General features: G+C 40.1%; 1 protein-coding gene, 1 long non-coding RNA gene and 2 pseudogenes across 4 annotated transcripts; 3 read left to right on the top strand and 1 right to left on the bottom strand.

Moving 5' to 3' along the window:
- Positions 1 to 1,151: 1,151 nt before the first annotated feature.
- On the top strand, positions 1,152 to 6,373 carry LOC120711168. 3 transcript variants are annotated; one of them, XR_005690191.1, is made up of 2 exons: positions 1,152 to 1,685; positions 2,708 to 6,373. It is a non-coding gene; the product is annotated as an uncharacterized LOC120711168 (long non-coding RNA). The 3 variants fall into 3 exon arrangements; XR_005690190.1 differs by having other exon boundaries at positions 1,152 to 1,700; XR_005690192.1 differs by having other exon boundaries at positions 1,153 to 1,663.
- Positions 6,374 to 7,911: 1,538 nt separating this feature from the next.
- On the top strand, positions 7,912 to 10,226 carry LOC120713844 (annotated as a pseudogene).
- Positions 10,227 to 12,938: 2,712 nt separating this feature from the next.
- Positions 12,939 to 18,172, top strand: LOC120711167 (annotated as a pseudogene).
- Positions 18,173 to 19,331: 1,159 nt separating this feature from the next.
- LOC120713843 (BTB/POZ and MATH domain-containing protein 2-like) lies at positions 19,332 to 20,132 on the bottom strand. Its single transcript, XM_039999824.1, has one exon. The coding sequence runs from the start codon at positions 19,980 to 19,982 to the stop codon at positions 19,332 to 19,334; it is 651 nt and encodes a 216-aa protein (XP_039855758.1). The 5' UTR covers positions 19,983 to 20,132.
- Between the last annotated feature and the right edge of the window lie 211 nt (positions 20,133 to 20,343).

Below are 20,343 nucleotides of genomic sequence, written 5' to 3'. Positions count from 1 at the left end.
TATAATGGTACCATATCTCCATATATTAGCTAGTACAAATTCTTGGCTGTGTGCGTTCGCAGAGGCCGGATATATTTCTATTTTCTAAAAAAAGCTTGTATAAATTCTACGGCACGATCGAGGGAAACTATACAGGTCATATTTGTTTCATGCTTTCTGCACTGCGACTCAGCTGCCAGTAAATCGATCGTGTCCCAACAAATATGTGATAATGGTGAATATATTTCTTATGACATTCTTTTAGAGGATTTTCTAAGCGTCTTATTGTTCTATCCCTATCATGCACAGTATGCTATTTGCATTCCAGGAGTTGCATGTACATCGTATTAATAAAATATTAATCCCGTGCTATAACTCAATTTAACTTTTATATTTTTTTTTACCATATAAAGCAGAAGTGTTGTTGTCATTATACTATAAGAAGGGCATGAGCTTTTCTGTAAATGGTTTGTACTCAAAACCAATGACACCCACAACAACATTATCCGTCGGACACATCTTGATTGCCTCAGACCCACACTGATCCTTATTTTTTAGGGAAAATTCGATTCATGCCACCACAACTCCGTGAAATTGGGTGTCATGTTGAAAATCATGCCACTCAATGGCATGATTTTCAACATGAGATCCAATTTCAAGAAATTGGAGTGGCATGGATCCAACTGACCCTATTTTTTATGCAGAGATATTTTTAGGCGTCTCCGAACACACCAACAATTTTACTCGCACCAACCATCTCTCGGCATCGTGTTTTCTTCCTATCCTCGCATCGATCTATCACCAATGATCAGGCAACTGAATGCAGATGTATGGCTAGCTACTATTCCTCTTCATCACTATGGCCGCCGCTCCGTCCCTCCGATCCCTGTCTCGACACTGTCATGATACACATGAACCCTACCTTTCATGATGTTATCATGGCGGACGCTTTACATCGTTGACAAGTATCGAGCTCACAGAGGCCCCGTGTTACATGGAGGAGATAACGCATAGAGAGAAATTAGATTTTCAGATTTGCTCCATGTCAATCGTTTGAAATCTGGCTTATCTATCAATCAACGCTCTTGGACGTCGGATCGGCGATCCACGGATGAGGACAACTCAAGTATAAATAGATCAACCGGGTCCACGAGAGCCTATTTGTGCACCCGATTACATGTGTTTCGTGTCCGCTGTGGCCCACTTGTGTGTTATCGGGTCAACAGGAGAGAGTGCAACCCGTTTTGAGTGGGGAGGGGACTCGACTGTATAGTGTGCCTTGTTCATGTCGCCGAAGCGAGGGGGAAGCTGAAGCGGTGGCTTCGGACCGGCGAATCTGCCACCATCACCAAAGCGAATCAGTGACATCGGCATAGGTTGGCGACCCGGCGAATTGGCTAGGTCTCCAGATCGGTGGCCTCGCTGGTATTCGGCGTTTTGCTTTCGATTTCGGGTTGATTTGGATCCAGTTTGGAGTGCGGATTTTTTATTTGATTTGTGTTGTTGTTAGAGTCTATTTTGAGAGGATTTCCACTAGATTAGTGTTCGGTGTTGTGTGGGTGTTTGGTTTGAGGTCTTTTCACATGGGTTTGGCTTGAGTCTGTGCGTGCAAGCGGCGGCGGCGGCCGGGCGGAGGACGGCATGTACACGGAGCTCTGGAACCTCTGCTAGTCAGCTGGCCACGGTGCGCAGGATCCGAAACCATGGTGATTGAGTCTAAGGTTCCTTGTTAGTTTGTATCGATCTACAGTCAAAGCTAGCTTTGTTTTGTCTTCCTTTAGCTAAATTTATCTATTCTTTTCCTGTTCTGAGTAATTATAGACCATTTCCTGTTCTATTCCTTCTTAATTTCTTCTGTTCTATTAAGCAACACTGCTGATAGTCAACCTAAGTATAAGATTGAACTCTTCTAACTACTAGCATGTTTTGATGTATTCAGAAGTTGTAATAGGTTGTCACAACTGTAGTTCAGTTATCATGTAGGAATCAGAGCTGTAGTTAGGATTGCAATTGCAAAATATTTTGTCTCTATGTGTGCATGTGTGAGAGATGCTTGATTATTCCTCTATTCCTGTAGTTGCCTATAATTAGCCAAGAACCAAACAAGTGATGAGGCAAAAATGATATAGTTAGTTGTAAAAGTTTGCATTCCCATTCATTTATTGTGTCACATAAGGACACTTGACCTTCGGGGATTTTGAACACATGTTTTTTATTAACTGGTGTTACTCGGTAATCACAAAAGCATCACTGAAGTATAAGTTGTGCAATTTTTTTAACCAGAATGGTCTATTTTTTATTCAATTATTGCCTTTAATAATTATTACCATAAGATTTTTGTATGATTATACTTCCATCGATATTTCATTTTTAATATGAGTACTTTCTTCACCCCCACATGTATGACCGTCCTTTTTTCTTGTAAACATCAATTATATATTTTCAAACATTGGACTGCATGCTGATATATGCTAAAATTGTTAAGATGATATCATAGGTTTCACTTGCATCTTGAGTTATTTTTATCACCATTATTATACTTGGCAACTCAATTGTTATTTATATATTTTAGGTTCTCCTAAATTGTTGTATCCTCATATGCTATTTATTTTTTACGGTCTGCTGGGCACTTGCTTTTTTTTGTATCCGCAATACCATAGTGTTGGTGTGTGTTTGCTAATATACACTCTCGACAGTGGATTAATGTGTCCATCAATTGATTAACTAGGTACGAAGTTTACATATTCTGCAAAGAGGCTAGCTCTCAAACTGATGTTTCAAGAAGACATTGAGACTACACCCAGGTATCTTCTATGAACTGTCTTTTGTGAAACAGGTCTTTGTTGAAATTTCAACGGTGTGTCAATATTTAGGATATGTGGTTACTTATGCATGTATGTGAACAATAACAAAGCTTAGATTTTGTTATCTGTTGCAAACTCGCATCTAGCTAATAGTTTTTTTAATGGAGATCACAATTTAACTTCAATAGACACCTAATAGCTTACAGGCTTGCTGATCAAATAACCATGGAATTGTCATTCCAGTTGAATCTAAATTCCAGTCTCTCATACCTAACATTTGCAGACAAGGACAAGATGTGTGGTATCTTTTGTTATCGACGAAGACAAGCAAAATAGTTTTACATGTAATTTTACTCAACAAAAAACTTTACTCGTAATTTTTTCTCGCATAAACATTTTACATGTAATTTGTTGTGTGTTTATATTTTTGTGTATGATGTACCTTTAACTAAAAAACACAAATAAAATAGGCCAATTCTAGGCTTAATGCTAGGTACTGGCCTGTTTATTGCTTTGAGATGCATGCTTATTTGTTTTGGGATCACTGATAAGATAGTGGATTGCTTTTGCTTCAAAAATTTTGAAGGTCACTCTATAAGTTCTATTATTGTTAGATTTATTGCATGATTGAAAAGCATATATGTTAGTTTCTTCTATGTATGCATCTTCCATTAGCTGACTATTTGTTTTTTATCTACAAGTTTCAAGATGAGTATTCTTTTTCATTACTTTCGTGTAATTTTCTAATAAAAGGTGTATTTAAGTTTGAAAAAGAACATTTTCTCCATATGTACATGTCCATGTGTACCTGCGACTCTGTTATTTGTTTCTGTCCGTCCGACCATATCTGTACTTGGTTTCATAGTTGAGTTCTGTCATATTTTCTTGATCATGGCATAGTGCTGGGAGTCGATGGAAGATGTGTAGATCATGCCTTCTTCTTTTCCTTCATGTTCTGATTTAGCGATTTTGTCTAGTTACATGACCTACATAAGGTGGACTGAAAATGATCTCAAATACCCCGCCCCCCTATTAAAAAAAACTTAACTTTTGTGGTTACCATTAGTTCTTTCTGAGTGTTCTGACTTTGTGAGAAATATCTTTTTCTTTGTGTGTGTGTGTGTGTGTGCACCTAAAGATACCAGATTAGCACCAGGCTCCTCTCATATTCTTTTGTAGCACTTCAGGTGTACAATGTAGTTGTTTAACGATATGTTGTAAAGCTGGGATAAACTAACCGATGCAGGCAAAATGGTACTTGAGAGCTGGAGAGGGAGAGAATATTAGAGTTAGGTATACCATTCTCCTATGATACAGCTTCATTGAAGGGATTTGCATAGGACCCGGTGCGTGCCAAGAGGTGATTGTAACTACCTGCTGATTGTGGTCACACTAAAGCTCTATGTGGTATTAAACTTTGTGTGGTATGCCATTCTCTATCTCTATCTAATGAGAATGCCTAGCTTGTTTGGATGTCTTTTATTTCGAAAAGGAATAAACATAATAGCATGATTTTGTATTACAATTTTTCTTTTTTGATAAATGTTGTGTTCTATCTTTTTTGCCCTCTCACAAATATTATACTGCTCACATTGTGCAATATTAATATTAACAGAAATATTTTCATTTGCTATGTATTTTTCTGATTTGTGATTCTATTCTCTGTCAAATTTTAATCCCTTCACCAGTCCAAGACGAGGTAATAGCTGTCATATTTGTGTAGGATAATATATGTTAAACTTAATTATAAGTCAATATTCTTTTAGTTATATTTTCTAACAAAAGCTTCATTTTAGACTCATAGCTAAGTGTACTTTTTTGTTGCAATTAATAAAGTGTCACTTGCTATAATTTTGTTTTTTTCTAATGCTACAAGCTTTTTTCATAATATGTTTTTAGTATGAGATATCATATCATTTTCTAGGATGTAATTAACATAATTTATATAACATTTCCATTATTCTGTTGTATTACATTTTTTTCTTACACTGTGAAAAAAAGTATTAAAGTGTGCATCATATTGTATTGCAACAAATATTATAGTGTAAAAAAAATTATAGGTGCTATATATGAATCTAAAGTGCTTACACTTTGTAACTTATAGTATATCAGTGCTGTATTTTTTCCTTGCTTAGAAAATCTATGGTTAAAAATTTTCTTCACAAATTATGTTATAGTTCCTTCCCTGGGTCAGTCACTCTTGCTGTATTATACCTCTTATTTAGGCATTTGTGGTTGCTGGTGGTGGTTCATCAGCCGTAGGAATAACAAAAGTTTCTTTGACTTCTTTGATTGTTCAACCTTTCCAACTGTGATTTTTTTGTATCTAAAGTTTTGCTCATTTTACTTCTGTTCAAATCTATTCAACTTCATCTATTTCTTGTGCTTGCAATTGATATAGCATATGATTTTATAATGCTAGAACAATATTTTTTGTTAGACCTGAAATATGTAGATTTCTTCTGCCTTTTTATTTGCAAAGTAGTAAGCATTATCGACATCTCAATTCTTTTGTTCCCTTCATTTAAACTTCCTTTTAGGTACAACATATTATGGCTCATGATTATTATGGTAGTTAATGATTATAGGTCCATGCTGGACAATTTTCATAGGAACAAAAAGACTTAACATCAGTGCAGTATTTCCCATGAACTAGTCATTAGATGTTCAATTTGGTTACCTGTTACTTCCAAAGGTGCGGATATGGTTATAATATATCTACTTGTATTTTTATGTAAGCTGTGTTTTTCGGTAGCCTCTGTTTTGTCTTGCTTGTGTTGTTCAAGTCCCCTGTTCCTGAACCTTTGGTTCAAGAGTGCAGGTTGTTCGTTGTGCACATTCATTTTACTCTTAGGGTGAGATCTCTGTTTGAGCCTTCACTCATCAGCCTTGCTTGATATAGCAGGATACTGTCTCTTGGGCAGGAGCTTACCACTAACCTCAAAAAGAATCTTTGATGATTTCAAAGGGCGCGTTTTCTCAAGTCCCATACAATACTCTCTATTTTAGTATCTTATTCCTTTTCGATGTGCAGACATGCTCTTTTTCTTTGAGGAATACATGCTTGATATTATGCATACTCCAGTTTTAGCTATTTACCTTTGCACTACACTGTAATTACATTTTCCTTATGACTGTACAAGTAGGGGACAAAATTTAGGTGTACCTATATGAAATGTCACCATCTTGGATTAACCATGTATGTTATTGCTAGTAGTTACTATGGTTATACAGTTCCACATGTTACTTTCCTTGTCTGCAACATAAATTTGCTATCAAACTCAAATTGTAGTGTGCTTGCTAAGATTCAAATTCTATGGATTAACTGATTCTTGGATGCCGGAATCTGTGCAGGGGGTGCTATGCTATCTCTTCAATGGCTCATGGTTATGGTACCCAACAACAATTAATATTGGCCCAGTTCTTGACAACTCCCCTCCACAAAAATATTTCTAAGATGTATCATGTAATTTCAGTGTTTTATCTATTTTTTCTAAGATAATTACTGATGTAAAATATTATAATATGCATTGACACCGAATCTATTTATATTATTAGAAATGAGTATGTTGCATGTGGTATTTATGAAATGTGCGAAAAAGTGGTAGAAGTATTTTGTGACTGTCAATTTCTCGTGTAAAAGGACAAAAATATTTTGTCTTTTATTTATAGTGCATGTGAAATGGGTGTCCAGCATCCACATTCAACAACCAGTTTTTAAGCAGAACAGCCAGTTTTTTTTTTTTTGCCAAAGTGTCAGCGGGGCACTTCTAATTTTTGAAGTAGGGAACGTTCTGGTGACTGGGCCTATTGGGCTTAAAGTTTTGCTAAAACAAAATCCAAATCGGTCCAGAACAGCCCGAACAGGCTAAACGGATCCACAGTGGACCCGCTACTGCTTTCCTGGCCGTGCAACAGAAGCTGGCGGACCCTGTGGGCCTGCAATTAGATGTGGGTGGAAAATCTGGGCTTCACTGTCCAACGGTAGTAACAGGTGATTGATGGATAATCAAATTTCAATCGATTGATGAGGAGACACATCCTTAGATTTTTCCCTATGTCCGATAGGTTATTACAACTTCATACGTAACAATGTGAGCCACAACATTTATTGATTGGACCAGGGACGCCATTATTGACCCTTCACGGCTGGGGCTTCATCTATCTTATCGTCTCCCTCTCGCTACACAACATTTTGACGTCAATGTACAGTCACTTCACTGTATCTAATGTACGTCTTCAGCACCATAATCGTGACTCGATCGTGTACGTCTCCAGCACCATAGAACTGTTCCATAATGACATTTTACATCGCTGACAAGTGTCAAGCTCACAGAGGCCCTGGGTCACATGGAGGAGATAACGCATACTCTGTAGTCCAAAATTAAAATAGACTTTTCCCTATTTCCGATAGGTTATTACAACTTCGTATGTAGCAAAGGAAGACACAACATTTATCGTTTGGACCAGGGGTGCCATTATTGACCCTTCACGGCTTGGGCTTCATCTATCTTATCCTCTCTCTCTCCACAACGACGAAATCATAGTTCGCTGTGTGCTTTCTATTGGTATACGGCGAACTATTAGTTCGCCGTGTGTTTTTTTTTGATACACAGCAAAGTAATGATTTTTTATTCCCTCCCCACCTCGGTGGCCTTTGGCCGACGTTAACATTAGATGCGGCCGTTATGCTTCGCCGTGTGCTTTTTTTTTGGCACATGGCGAAGTAATAGTTCACCGTGTGCTTTGTTTTGGCACACGATGAAGAAATAGTTCGCCGTGTGCTTTCTTCTTGGCACATGGCGAAGTAGTAGTTCGCCGTGTGCTTTTTTTGCACACGGCGAAGGAGCCTAAAAAAATCGTCTTTCACCCTCCAAACTTTTTCTCCACTCCACATGCAACATCTAGTAATCCATGAAAAAATTTGGAGCATTTTTGTGCTTGTTTGTTATATTTAACTAATTAATTACAATTCAAACAATTTTTTATTGAACCCAACTGGTCAATATGATCGTGACATGTCTCAAGTAGCCACTATGCATGAATTATTGTACCTCCGGAGGGAGAGTATTTAGACTCATTGTGCAATTCATTGAAACAGCCAGGGTATCATAGGATATTTGTCGGAATGCTCAATATAGAACAGGATTTACATATGGCTGAAGGGGAAGGAGAATATAGCTACACAAAGAATTCCAGGCATCAAGTGATTATTCTATCCCATCTTTTACGATTCACAAGTATTATTATGCAATATATATGCATGCATTGCTTGAATGTGTATGTATACAATATAAATCAATTGTTATCTATTTAAAGTTTAATTTTACATGCACAGAAACTTTGTATCGTCATCTATATTTGTAGCACATGTAACAATATCCTTGCAACTATTATTAGTTGGACCTAATAATACATTTGGTTTGTGTAAATAAATAATGTTCCAATCATATTGCATCTATGTACATTCTTAAACATCGTAACATGTTTCTATGATAATGAGCCTGTATCTTACATCCTCTGAATCAAAAATAGGTGGCGTTGTCTAAAGGTTGTTTCAAGAAACCATTCCTAACTTGTAAATAGGTGGCCTATAAATATTATGTTGCATTTTCATATTAAAAAATGATATCAGTAGACTGTTTTGAGATTAAGATTCAAAAGGTTATAATTTTGTTATTTTTAATTAGAGCTTTTTTTCTGTACTTGTATAGTACCGGAAGGTACTCGGTAGTACCTTGTATTAAGATTTTTCCACCAGCTAATTCAATAACTAAATTAGTTGTCGGGCTCACCATACTGGTCCTAGTACTACCCTATTGGTACATTTCTGGTACTTCCACCGTTAGATTTCATCGGATGAATGGCTCACGTTAATTGCAAGCACCCTAAAATTTCCCTTTTAATAAAGCATAACAAACTGCTAGTAAAAGTTGAGTTTTCTGGACTAAATCGGTGTTCAAAACAATGCATATTTGTGCCCTTGGAGTAATAGCAAACCTAAATTGATTCTAAGATCTATAATTTTAATTTTATTTTTCTTATATTTGGATCTGATTTGTCTTGAGAGTATACCACTACATTATCTACACTGATTCAAAGAGTTATCAATTTTCCAGATTCCAGTGACTTGAGGGAGTAACAATATATCTATTCTGATTCTAAGAGCTACAATTTTCTTCTGTTTTTGATATCAGGAGTAGATTTTGCTTGAGAGTTTGCCAATGATTGAGAATGCCATCAGAAATGTATATGAGACTCTTGTCCTCAAAACCATGACCATTGCTGATCTAGGATGCTCTTCGGGCCCAAACACATTGCACTTTGTCTCTAAATTAATAGATATCACAAGTGAACAATGCAACAAAGCTGTAGAGTGTGATCCTATGGAACTTCTGATCTTCCTGAATGACCTACCAGGTAACGACTTCAACCAAGTTTTCCGTTCACTCGAAAACTTGAAGAAAGGTACAGGAGATCAAACGAGAAACACACCACTTTTGTACCATATTTCTGGGTTGCCAAAATCATACTACAACAGGCTGTTACCCAGAGAAAGTGTCCATCTTTTTCACTCCTCTACCAGCCTTCACTGGCGGTCGCAGGTATTTTCATATGTAAATGCTCACAAGAAATAGTTTATGCATTTGTACACCATTGCAAGATAATTTTCATGCCCTTTTTCTTCGACCCAAATTCAGACTAATGCAATTTGCATAGGTACCTGAGCTACTGGAAGCAAGGAGAGATGTCCTGCTAAATAAAGATGACATTTACATCTCAAAGACCAGTACATCATTTGTAGTAAATTGCTTCAAAGAGCAGTTTAATAAGGACTTCTCTACCTTCCTAAAGCTGCGTCATGAAGAACTTGTGTATGGAGGGAAAATGGTTTTAACATTTTTTGGAAGGAAGGACGAAGATGTGTACAATGGAGATTTCAACAAAATTTTTGGATTACTTACCATTTCACTGCAATCTCTTGTCGCAAAGGTAAATAAGAGTGGAATATAAATATATTTAGTTTTACATTTTGCTAAATGCTTTAATTAACTAAGGGCCTTGTCTTCATGACATACATAGGGTCTTGTAGAGAGAGAAAAACTAGAGTCCTTCAATTTACCCTTGTATGGGCCATCAATTGCTGAAGTGAAGGAAATAGTAATGCAAAGCCACATGTTTGAATTGGATCATATCAAACTATTTGAAACCAACTGGGATCCTTATGATGATACAGAAGGTGATGATGTTCTTGACAGTGCCCGCAGTGGCATCAATGTTTCTATGGTTATTAGAGCAGTGCTGGGGCCTTTGATTGCACGCCATTTTGGGGAAACCATACTCGACGGATTGTTCAAGGAGTATGCATGCTTAGTCTCCAAGCACCTTGAGAAGGAGAAGACGAAGTATGCAACAATCACCATGTCCTTGACGAAAGTGTAGTAGGAACCCATTAATGTCATCAATCAAATTGTAATCTTCCAGATACCATATTTATGACACAATGGGACGTCTTGTCATACATATATCTTATTTTCATTAGTGTGTCTATGGATTAGTTGTCGTCAGAGTGTATGTATCTATTTTCGTGTGCATCCTGGTTGTCATGAGCGACGAAAATATTGTTTGCCATGTGCATCCTAGTTGTGCAGAGTCTGCTAGTGTTTCATAATGGTTGTATATACTTGATGTACCGACGATCATGCAAATTTGTAATGCTAATTTCTTTATCTAAAGAAATATTGTATTTTCGTGACGTTAGTGAACAGCATATCCTAATGGTAGTAAGAAAGCTTTAAAGGAAGAAAGAAGATATATCCGCCTAACCAAATATAACATTTACAACACAGGCCACAACATCCACTACCGGAAGTTTGCCGTGTGCCCAATAGTTCACCATGTGCTTTTTATCCGGCACACAACAAAGTGCCTCTCGGCTGTCAACGCACATGGCAAAAAAAAACACAGCAAATCCACCCTTCGCCGTGTGCTTTTTTTTTTGCACACAGCAAAGTAACAATTTTTTCTCTCCTCACCTCCACGGGCAACGGCCATTAGGATCAGCTGCGGCCGTTAGGCATTGCCGTGTGCCTTTTAGTAGCACACGGTGAAGGCCTGGCTTTGTCGTGTACCTGCAAGCGGCACACAGCGAAGGCGTGGCTTTGTCGTGTGCCAAGCAAAAAAAAAAATTGACTCCTGCCCTCCAAACTTTTTATCCACTCCACATATATTGCTTAGTACTCCATGTTACAATTTGGTACATTTCTTGATCTGTTTGCTATATTTAACTAATTTATTTTGTTTAAAGGATTCTTTCGTATAACTCAAATTTGAACTGCAAGTGAATGAAATAACACAATAAAGTGAGTGAAAAAATGATATTTATGATATTAAGTCTAGTGTAAGACCTTATCCAGTAGTTGAAACGAAATTTCAAAAATTGTGTTCATGAAACATTACCACGACCGTGGGGCCAAATAGTGTTACACGTGGAAGTCTGAAAATCATGAGATTTGTCAATAACTCATGATATTACAGGTGGAGGCTGTGGTAAAAAATGAGTATGTTTTGCACATTTTGTCACTTACGATGTTTACAAACTGATACATCTCCGAAGAAGATTCATAGATCATAAGGATGCGGTTATGTTTGTAGTCAAAGTAACGTTCAAATTGAGATTTGACTTCAAAACTTTTTCTATAGGCTACAAACAACATGGATTGTTTAGTGTTAATTTTTATTAATTTTCTGAAATCGTATGATATTTTTAATTTATTAACTACAATTATTGATTTTATTAACTTTGCCATGTGCCTGCTGGGAGACACACCGTAAACAAAAACTTTGTTGTGTGTTTTAACGTGGACACTTGGCAAACCTTCATTCCACCCTCTCTTGCTTCCTACTAGCCCCACACCCAACCGGCCCCACCCCACCCATATCCCCACCCGTCGCCCTTCCTCCCTCCTCATTCCTCCCTCTCCCTGCGCTCTCCCCCTCTCCCTGCCGCCGCTCTCCCTCTCTCCCGACCCTTCCTCCTCTCCTTTGCGGCCCCTCTCCTTCCCCATCTCGTCGCCCTCACTGGCAGTGGGGAGCAGCGGCGGGGATAGGGGTGTGGCAGTGATGGCACGCGCGGACGCGGCCTTGGCGGCAGATCTGGCTAGGGGACTCGGCGGCACGGCCTCTGCGGTGGATCCGGCGAGGGTACCTGGCGGTGGATCTCTCTGCTAGCCTCTCCCGGCGACGGCCCCTCCCTCCCCTCCATCTTGGCGCGGCGGTGAGGTAAGATCCTGTGACTGCGGCCCAGGATCCGCAGTCTGGGTGGGACGGTGAGGCCTGAACCGGTGACCACGGCCCCAGATCCGCCGTTTGGTTGTGGTGGTGGCGGCGGCGGCGGCTGCCGGGTGCTGGTGTGGGCGGCTGCGGCGTTGGCGGCCTGGTGGCTTGGTGTGGTGGTGGTTGTGGCCGTAACGGCGGCAGTCGGCGGGGCCCGCTGTGATTTTCAGTCACATGTATATGTTTGCTTCTTTAATAGCCAGATGAGAAATTGAGGATTAGAGGTGCTACACACTTGAAGAAAAGACCTGTTAATGTTCTCGATGGTGCCTTACTTGCACTAAAACAAGAACTGATGATTAGTAGCCGTCATGCATCATCCCTGCCTCTCATGATGCTGTCATCGCTGACGTTTTCGTGCTCTCGTATATGCACGCCAAATGCATGGTGCGACAACGCCGTTTCCATCCCCGACATGTGTACGTACTTTGGACTACAACGTTGTTAGACAATGGAGAAGAGATAAGGCAGAGGCTTGGAATGAGGATCACATATTTCGGAGGGGTTAAGACGTCGAGCTCGTGATGACTAGAGACAAGTGGGCGTGCAACATCATTAATTTGGACCACCGTCCGGCAATATTAGCCTCCTTGGCCTTCCTCTCTGCACTCTCTCGCTGCACGTCATTTGGACGATAATACACGTACGTCCTAGTTTAGTAACCAGCCACGTCCTCTAGGTCTCAACACCATACAATTGTTATCCTCAACTATACAGTGCAAACTAACGTTAGTGACCACTAATTAATGTCCTTGGTTGGGCAGTCGATGCGAAAAAGGAAGGTTAGCTGGACGCCTATTTATAGACACATAGAGAGAGAGACTAACCTTAACTGAACAGCAGCCTCCATACCTGCTCCTGTAGAGCTAGTTTGGAAACGAGAGAGCTAACCCAGGGAGGTACGCCCTGGAAAGTGAATTCTGCGGCAAATGCTCTCATCGTCTCTTTCCTAGGTACGAAATCCCTTTTCGCTGCTGCTACTTGGGAGGAAATGGAGAGAAATCCCTGAGAGCATATTAAGGTCTCTTTTTCAGGCCGGGCCAACAAAATCCCGCGCACGCGCGCCTCTTTTTCGGGCCGAGCTCTGACTTCCTGGTCTATTTTAACCACTGAAATCTTTATTATATGAAATATAAACCCGGTTTCTCAAAAAAAAAGTTAGGGCTGGGCACGGGCTGAGGAAAAAAATTATGGGTTTCATTTCCTCCGTCCAGGCCCGCATCATGGGCGGGCAAAAACCCACTGGGCTCGGGCCGGGCTGGAAATGCTCAGGGACATCTATCTATCTATCTATATGTAGTTAGGAGAGGAAACTTTAAGCCCATAGAGACTCATGAAAGATTTCCTTCTTCTTTCCAACTGGTCTCCTTTTTTCTACCCCCACCGCCACCACCTCATCCTTCGCCCAACTACCCCGCTGCCACGCCGTCCGCCCACCATCCACCGCCGACCCCCACCCCACCCTCCCTAACCTGAACCATTCTCTCACCTCCGCCGCCGGTCACCGGCCCACACCGGACCACCGGTCATCCGACACTGGCCGGTTGGCGACACTACCGCGCCGCCTCCACCTCCGGTTAGTCCCGACCCCCACTGGTAGAGAATCGACCTTTGGTTCACCCCTTTAGTCTCGGATGAAATTTGGAGCTCGGACTAAAGGCTTTGCATCGACGTGGCCGCGAGTGGCTGGAGTGCCCCGACCCTTTAGTCTCGGTTCATAACACCAACCTAGACTAAAGGGGGGCCTTTAGTCTGGGTTCGTAACACCAACATAGACTCAAGGCTCTCGGGGCTTTAATCTGGGTTAGTGTTACCAACCGAGACTAAAGGGTGGCCTTTAGTCTGGGTTGGTGTTACGAACCGAGACTAAAGGGTCTCCCACAAGTTACTATAAGAGGATTGCATCCTCTACTCAGTCAAATGTGTTGTGTATGTGAGATCGTAAGAAAGCTATGCGCGAGGCTAGAGGTCGCGAGTTCGAATCCCCACACCGCGCACGCGCATATTTCACGTGAAAAAATCGCGTGACTTGTGACTTGCAACGTGCGCGTGTGTGGGAGCCTTCGGGGATTTTCAATATTTTTTGGCTCAAATACCCGGTTGGTCCCGGTTCTGGACCCGGGACTAAAGGGGGGAGGGCTTTTGTCTCTCAGTATTAGTCCCGATTGGTCCCTTAGGTACCTAAGGCCCTTACCAACCGGGACTAATGTCCCCTTCTCTACCAGTGCCCCTCCGTTTTCGTGATCCGGGCCGGGGACCATTGGAGCCCAAGAAACCCAAACCCTAACTCTTTCGGCCGGTTGACCCCCCCACCCTCGTCAGCCTCGAGCACCGCCAGTCGTTCCCGCCCACTACCCAAATGTTGGGTGATCTGGCCCATGGCTTATTTCCCACGTGGGCTTCCATGACTGGGAAAACGATGGGATCCCAGGGGAAGTAGAGATTCCAAAGTCACTCGTAGTGTTTCTCAAAAGACAGGGTAGCTGTGCAGCATTGGGCCCTGCCTGGACACTTACTACGCAACGGCAATGTGGTAATCTTAACTTTGTTGCATGGAACCACTACCATAGAACGGTAGTGATGCCAATGATTCCCAATTTTTTTGACCGAAGTCAGCAGGGAAACCCCTACCTATTTTTTTATATAAATTTTATTCCAACCCGGTTTAATTCGCTCCCACAGGGAATCGAACCCGAGCCTGCTGGGTGCTACTCAAGTGCTCTAACCACTAAGCTAGAGACCCTTTCACGCCAATGATTCCCTTTGGTAGTGTTTTCTTTTAATTTGGTTTAATTTTCATTTTAGAAGAAGTGAAACAGGGATATTTACATTGCTTAATTACTGTGACATGGTTACAGAAGGGTTCCAATTTTCACCATTTACTATTAGCACCGTTAGACAATCCACCTTTAGTACTGGGTAAAAAACCCACTTTATTACCGTTTTTTAACCAATACCGCTTGCATTTAGTACAAGGTCATCCAACAGGTAATAAATTGTTGCAATTAGTACTGAACTAGTTTGATGGCAAAAAAATAAATAAAAATAAATAAATTTACAACCCTCGGATTGCTCGCACACGCGCAATGTCAAGTTACACGATTTTTTTCATGTTTAAATGCATGTGCGCAGTGCATGGGATTCAAACCCACAACCTGTGGTCTCGCGCAATGTCACATGATCTTTTCACTCATAAATGTGTGTGCATGATGCGTGGGATTCGAATCCATGACCTATGGTCTCGTGCGAACCTTCATTACCATCTCACCTACAAAGCACATGCAAATGAGTTAGAGATGCCTTCCTTTTGAAGTAATCTGTGGAGTAACATTTAGTACCGGGCAGTAACACCACCATTTTGTACATGGTGGTGTTATTGCCTAGTACTAAATGGTCTAGGAATATTAGTACCAGGTGCTTTTTTTCACCCGTACTAAGGCTTCTGGGGGCTCCAAAATTTGAATCCGGTACTGAATCTAGCATTAGTACTGGACAAAATTGTGTTCATACCAATGGATGCTCCTTTTTCTAGTAGTGTACGGTTACAGAAATGTAAAAAATACCTTTTAGTAAATATGATGAAGATTATGACAGATCAACTGGGAGTAAAGGACAAAGTTGATCATGACAGCATGTCCCCTCCCAAATTTAGAAATATATATTGAGAAACAATACTCAAATAAGAGAAATACATTGCAAATCTCTTAGGCTACAACTTTCATTATAAATATGATGGTGATCATAGTTTAGGAAAATTTCTTGAACCAAACTGGTCAATATGATTTGTGACATGTATCCAGTAGTCGCTATGCATGAATTATTGCACCTCTGGAGGAAGAGCATTTAAACTCATTGTGGAATTCATAGAAACAGCTGTGATATCATATCCATATTGGTCAGAATGATCAGTACAGAACAGGATTTCCATACGGTCGAAGGGGAAGGGGAAATAGCTACACGAAGAATTCCAGGTGCCAGGTGATTATTCTATCCCATCTTCTAGGATGCACAACTATTATTATGCAATATATATGATATGCTTTCCTTGAGTTGTATGTAAAACATTAGAAGTCATTTGCTATCTATTTGTATTTTAATTTGACATGAAAAAATATGCTTGCAATTGTTTTTAGTTGGGCCTAGTAATCCATTTGGTTTATGGCAATGTTCCAATCATATATCATCTATGTACATTATTACACATTTTAACAAGTTTCTATGATAAGGATCGTGTATCATACACCCTCACATAAGAAATAATTGCTGTTTAAAGGTTGATTCAAGAAACCATTCCAAACAAACTTTGGTTAGGGATTAATTCTTACATGTTTCTTTCGAATATTTATGAATGTTATGAGTAGATTTTATCGATATTAAGTTTAAAAAATTTATAATTATTTATGTTTTATAAATATTTCAGGACAAAACTCCTAGTAAAAGTTGTGTTTTCTAGACTTATTTTTGTACTCTTGGAGTAATAATTTACCTACTTTGATTCTAAGATCTAGGATTTTAATTTTATCTTTTTTTACATTAGGAGATGATTTTTCGTGGGAGTATACCAATGCTTGAGAATGGCATCAGAAAAGTATTTGAGACTCTTGGTGTCAAAACCATGACCATTGTTGATCTAGGATGCTCTTCAGGACCAAACACATTGCTCTTTGTCTCTAAATTAATAGATATCACAACTGAACAATGCAACAAAGTTGTTGAGTGTGATCCTATGGAACTTCTGATCTTCCTGAATGACCTACCAGGTAACGACTTCAACCAAGTTTTCCGTTCACTCGAAAACTTGGAGAAAGGTACATCGGATCAAAAAGGAAACACACCACTTTTTTACCATATTTCTGGGTTGCCAAAATCATACTACAACAGGCTATTACCCAGAGAAAGTGTCCATCTCTTTCACTCCTCTTCCAGCCTTCACTGGCGGTCGCAGGTATTTGCATATTATTGTAAATCCTCACAAGAAATTATTTATGCATTTGATCTTTCCATGATAATTTTCATGCACTTTTTTAAACCCAAATTCAGTTAACGCAATTTTCATAGGTACCTGAGGTACTGGAAGCAAGTAGAGATGCCTTGCTAAACAAAGATAACATTTACATCTCAGAGGCCAGTACATCATTTGTAGTAAAGTGCTTCAGAGAGCAGTTTAATAAGGACTTCTCTACCTTCCTAAAGCTGCGTCATGAAGAACTTGTGTATGGAGGGAAAATGGTTCTAACATTTTGTGGAAGGAAGGATGAAAATGTATACAATGGAGATCTCAACAAACTTTTTGGATTACTTGCTATGTCACTGCAATCTCTTATCACAAAGGTAAATAAGAGTGGCATATATATATATATATAGTTTGACATTTTGTTACAAGTTTTATTTAACTATGATATTGATGATAATATATAGGGTCTTGTGGAGAGCGAAAAGCTAGACTCCTTCAATTTACCATTTTATGGGCCATCAATTTCTGAAGTGAAGTATATAGTAATGCAAAGCCACATGTTTGAATTGGATCATATCAAACTATTTGAAATAAACTGGGATCCTTATGATGATACAGAAGGTGATGATGTTCATGACAGTGTCTGCAGTGCATCAATGTTTCTAAGTTTATTAGAGCAGCGCTGGAACCTATGATTGCACGCCATTTTGGGGAAACCATACTTGACACATTGTTCACGGAGTATGCATTTTTTTGTCTCCAAGCACCTCCAGAAGGAGAAGACGAAGTTTGCGATAATCACCATGTCCTTGACGAAGGTGTAGTAGGAACAAATTAATGGGATCAATCAGATTGCACTCTTCCAGATACCATATTGTGACGTCTTGCTATACATATTTTATTTTCATTAGTGTGTGTCTACGGGTTAATTGTCGTCAGAGTGTCTATATCTCTTTGCTGTATGCATCCTGGTTGTCGTGAGTGACGAAAATGTTGTTTGCTGTGTGTATCCTCGTTGTGCAGAGTCTGCTAGTATTTTCAATATGGATGTATATAGTTGATATACCAACAATATTGCAAATTCGTAATGCTTTCTTTATCCAAAGAAATATTTTATTTTCATGATGTTGGTGAACATCCTAATGGTAGTAAGAAATTTTAAAGAAAACAAGGAGAGATGTCGTCCTCCTAAGGAAATATAACATTTACAACACAAAGATCACTATATCATTTGTAGTGAAGTGCTCCATAGAGCAGTTCAATATGGACTTCTCTATCTTCCTACAACTGCATCATTGAGAACTTGTGTATAGTAACAAAGAGCAGTTTGCAATAGAAAACTTACTCAAATAATCAAAGTATATATAAAACTAAGCAAATCATCTGTTTTTCTATACAAGGTCGAACAAAAACACACATGTCAGTGCATTGCAACATAAAAATAAATGAACATGATAGGTTTTGAAGATTTTCTACCGAGGAATCGAGGATGGAGCGATGCATGGGTCAGTAACATATGTTTGTTTCTTTTATAGCCGGACGAGGATTTGAGGATTAGCACTGCCTCATTTTGTGTAAGGAAGGATCAGGAATGGAGATATATGTCACCAAACTTTATGGCGTAGTTCCTAGATCAATGGAAAAGGAAACAAGAGTGGAATGAATATATATAATTATTTGAGCAATTCGTTTGTCCATTCAACAGAGAGAGAGAGAGTGTGTGTGTGTTTTCCATGGAGAGAAATGCTCCACAGAGGCTAAAGGATTGATTCCTTGAATTGATCCCTATTTCCATGCTAAATAAATAGCTTAATGTAAGGTTTGACCGGAATACATGTACGGCAAACAAAAATGGAGATGGGATAAAAAATGGTGAAGTATGAAAAAAAGATGAGGAATGATGGAAGGGTATGCTGATGGCTTATTGTAACTAAAGTCTATTCACAATAGAATAATAAAGAAAAAATATACATACGAGTAGTGTTACAAAATGAACAAACAAGAGAAATATAGGTATGCAAACAATTAGTTTTGATTAGCATCTCCAAATTTATCCATAAACTTATAACACTTATAACTCTTCATATCACCCCGTGTAGGATCACGAGCTGATGAATTATTAGTCATATGAAAGGTAAATTCAATTTTCTATCATATATGAATCCTCTTTGAAAATGGAACATTTGAATGGATAAATAAAGTAACATGTAGCATGAACTAGAACTTCGGAGCTTATTTGCGTCTTTCAACTTGAAGAGTCAAGGAGAAATCCTGGCAAGCAGATCTATGAGAAGAGAGGGGCAACTGCTCATCAGATGCCCGAAGCCGTCAGTCTCCATGACTGCCTTCATATTGCCTTGACACTTGAGGAAATTGAAGCATCCCTCCTTGAGGCGATGGAAGCCGTGCTGCTCAGCCAGTGCCAAAGTAGTCGCTGCTGTGTTTGTGTCAATGGATTTGCACAAAATGTCCTCGGAGATCAGCTTCAGCCTCTGCAAGTTGTACCTGTCTGCCGCAACGAGCAGGTGCTGGGCCAACACCCTCGTGTCACCTTCATCAATCTCAGGCTGCGAGTCGGTGTATATAAAGTGGAGCATTGCCTCAAACACCCTCGGCTCCATGTCTTGGATAATTAGGATCTGAGTTTCCTTCTTCATCTCCTGCATGAAACCAAAGAACTCCGCCTCGAAGACCGACGAACGCGAGGCGAGCATGCTCCGGTGCGCCATGAACGTCTCCCTGCCGACCTTGAACTCCACGTCCGCTCCGATTTTGCTGGTTAGCAGTGCGCCGAGGTCACGGCGAAGATCATCCATAGGCGGTGGCACATGGTAGAGCAAGGTGTTTCTCCCCACCACGTTGATGTTGACGACGGTGACATGGCAACTGATCCGGAAGCTATCGTCCATGAGATGAGACGATGACTCCAAGTATTTTTGGTTGAGGAAATAAGAGCATCCCCAATATTTTGAGCTTCTGAAACTGCGTATCTTGTTGCTGGTAAAAACGTGTGATGGCACGGCCTCGCCGACCTGGTCGAGCAGGCTGAATTTGAACCGAGCCCTAAGGATGGCAGCGGGGCGGGTTCGGGGCGGATACCCGCAGGTTTCGGGTTTGCGGGTTTCGGGTTCGGGTTTCGATATTCGCCCGCGGATTTGCGGGTTCGGATACCCAAAATATTTCGGGTTTGGTGCGGGTTTTAAAATGTACCCGCGGAGCTCCATTGGGCCTCCGAAAACAACCAGCCCAATAGAAGCCCAACTAACATCC

The sequence above is a fragment of the Panicum virgatum genome, chromosome 6K (genome assembly GCF_016808335.1).
Source record: "Panicum virgatum strain AP13 chromosome 6K, P.virgatum_v5, whole genome shotgun sequence".
In the NCBI taxonomy this organism is placed as follows: Eukaryota; Viridiplantae; Streptophyta; class Magnoliopsida; order Poales; family Poaceae; genus Panicum; species Panicum virgatum.
The sequence above is the reverse complement of the archived record's forward strand: the minus strand, read 5'-3'. Positions and strand labels throughout refer to the sequence as shown.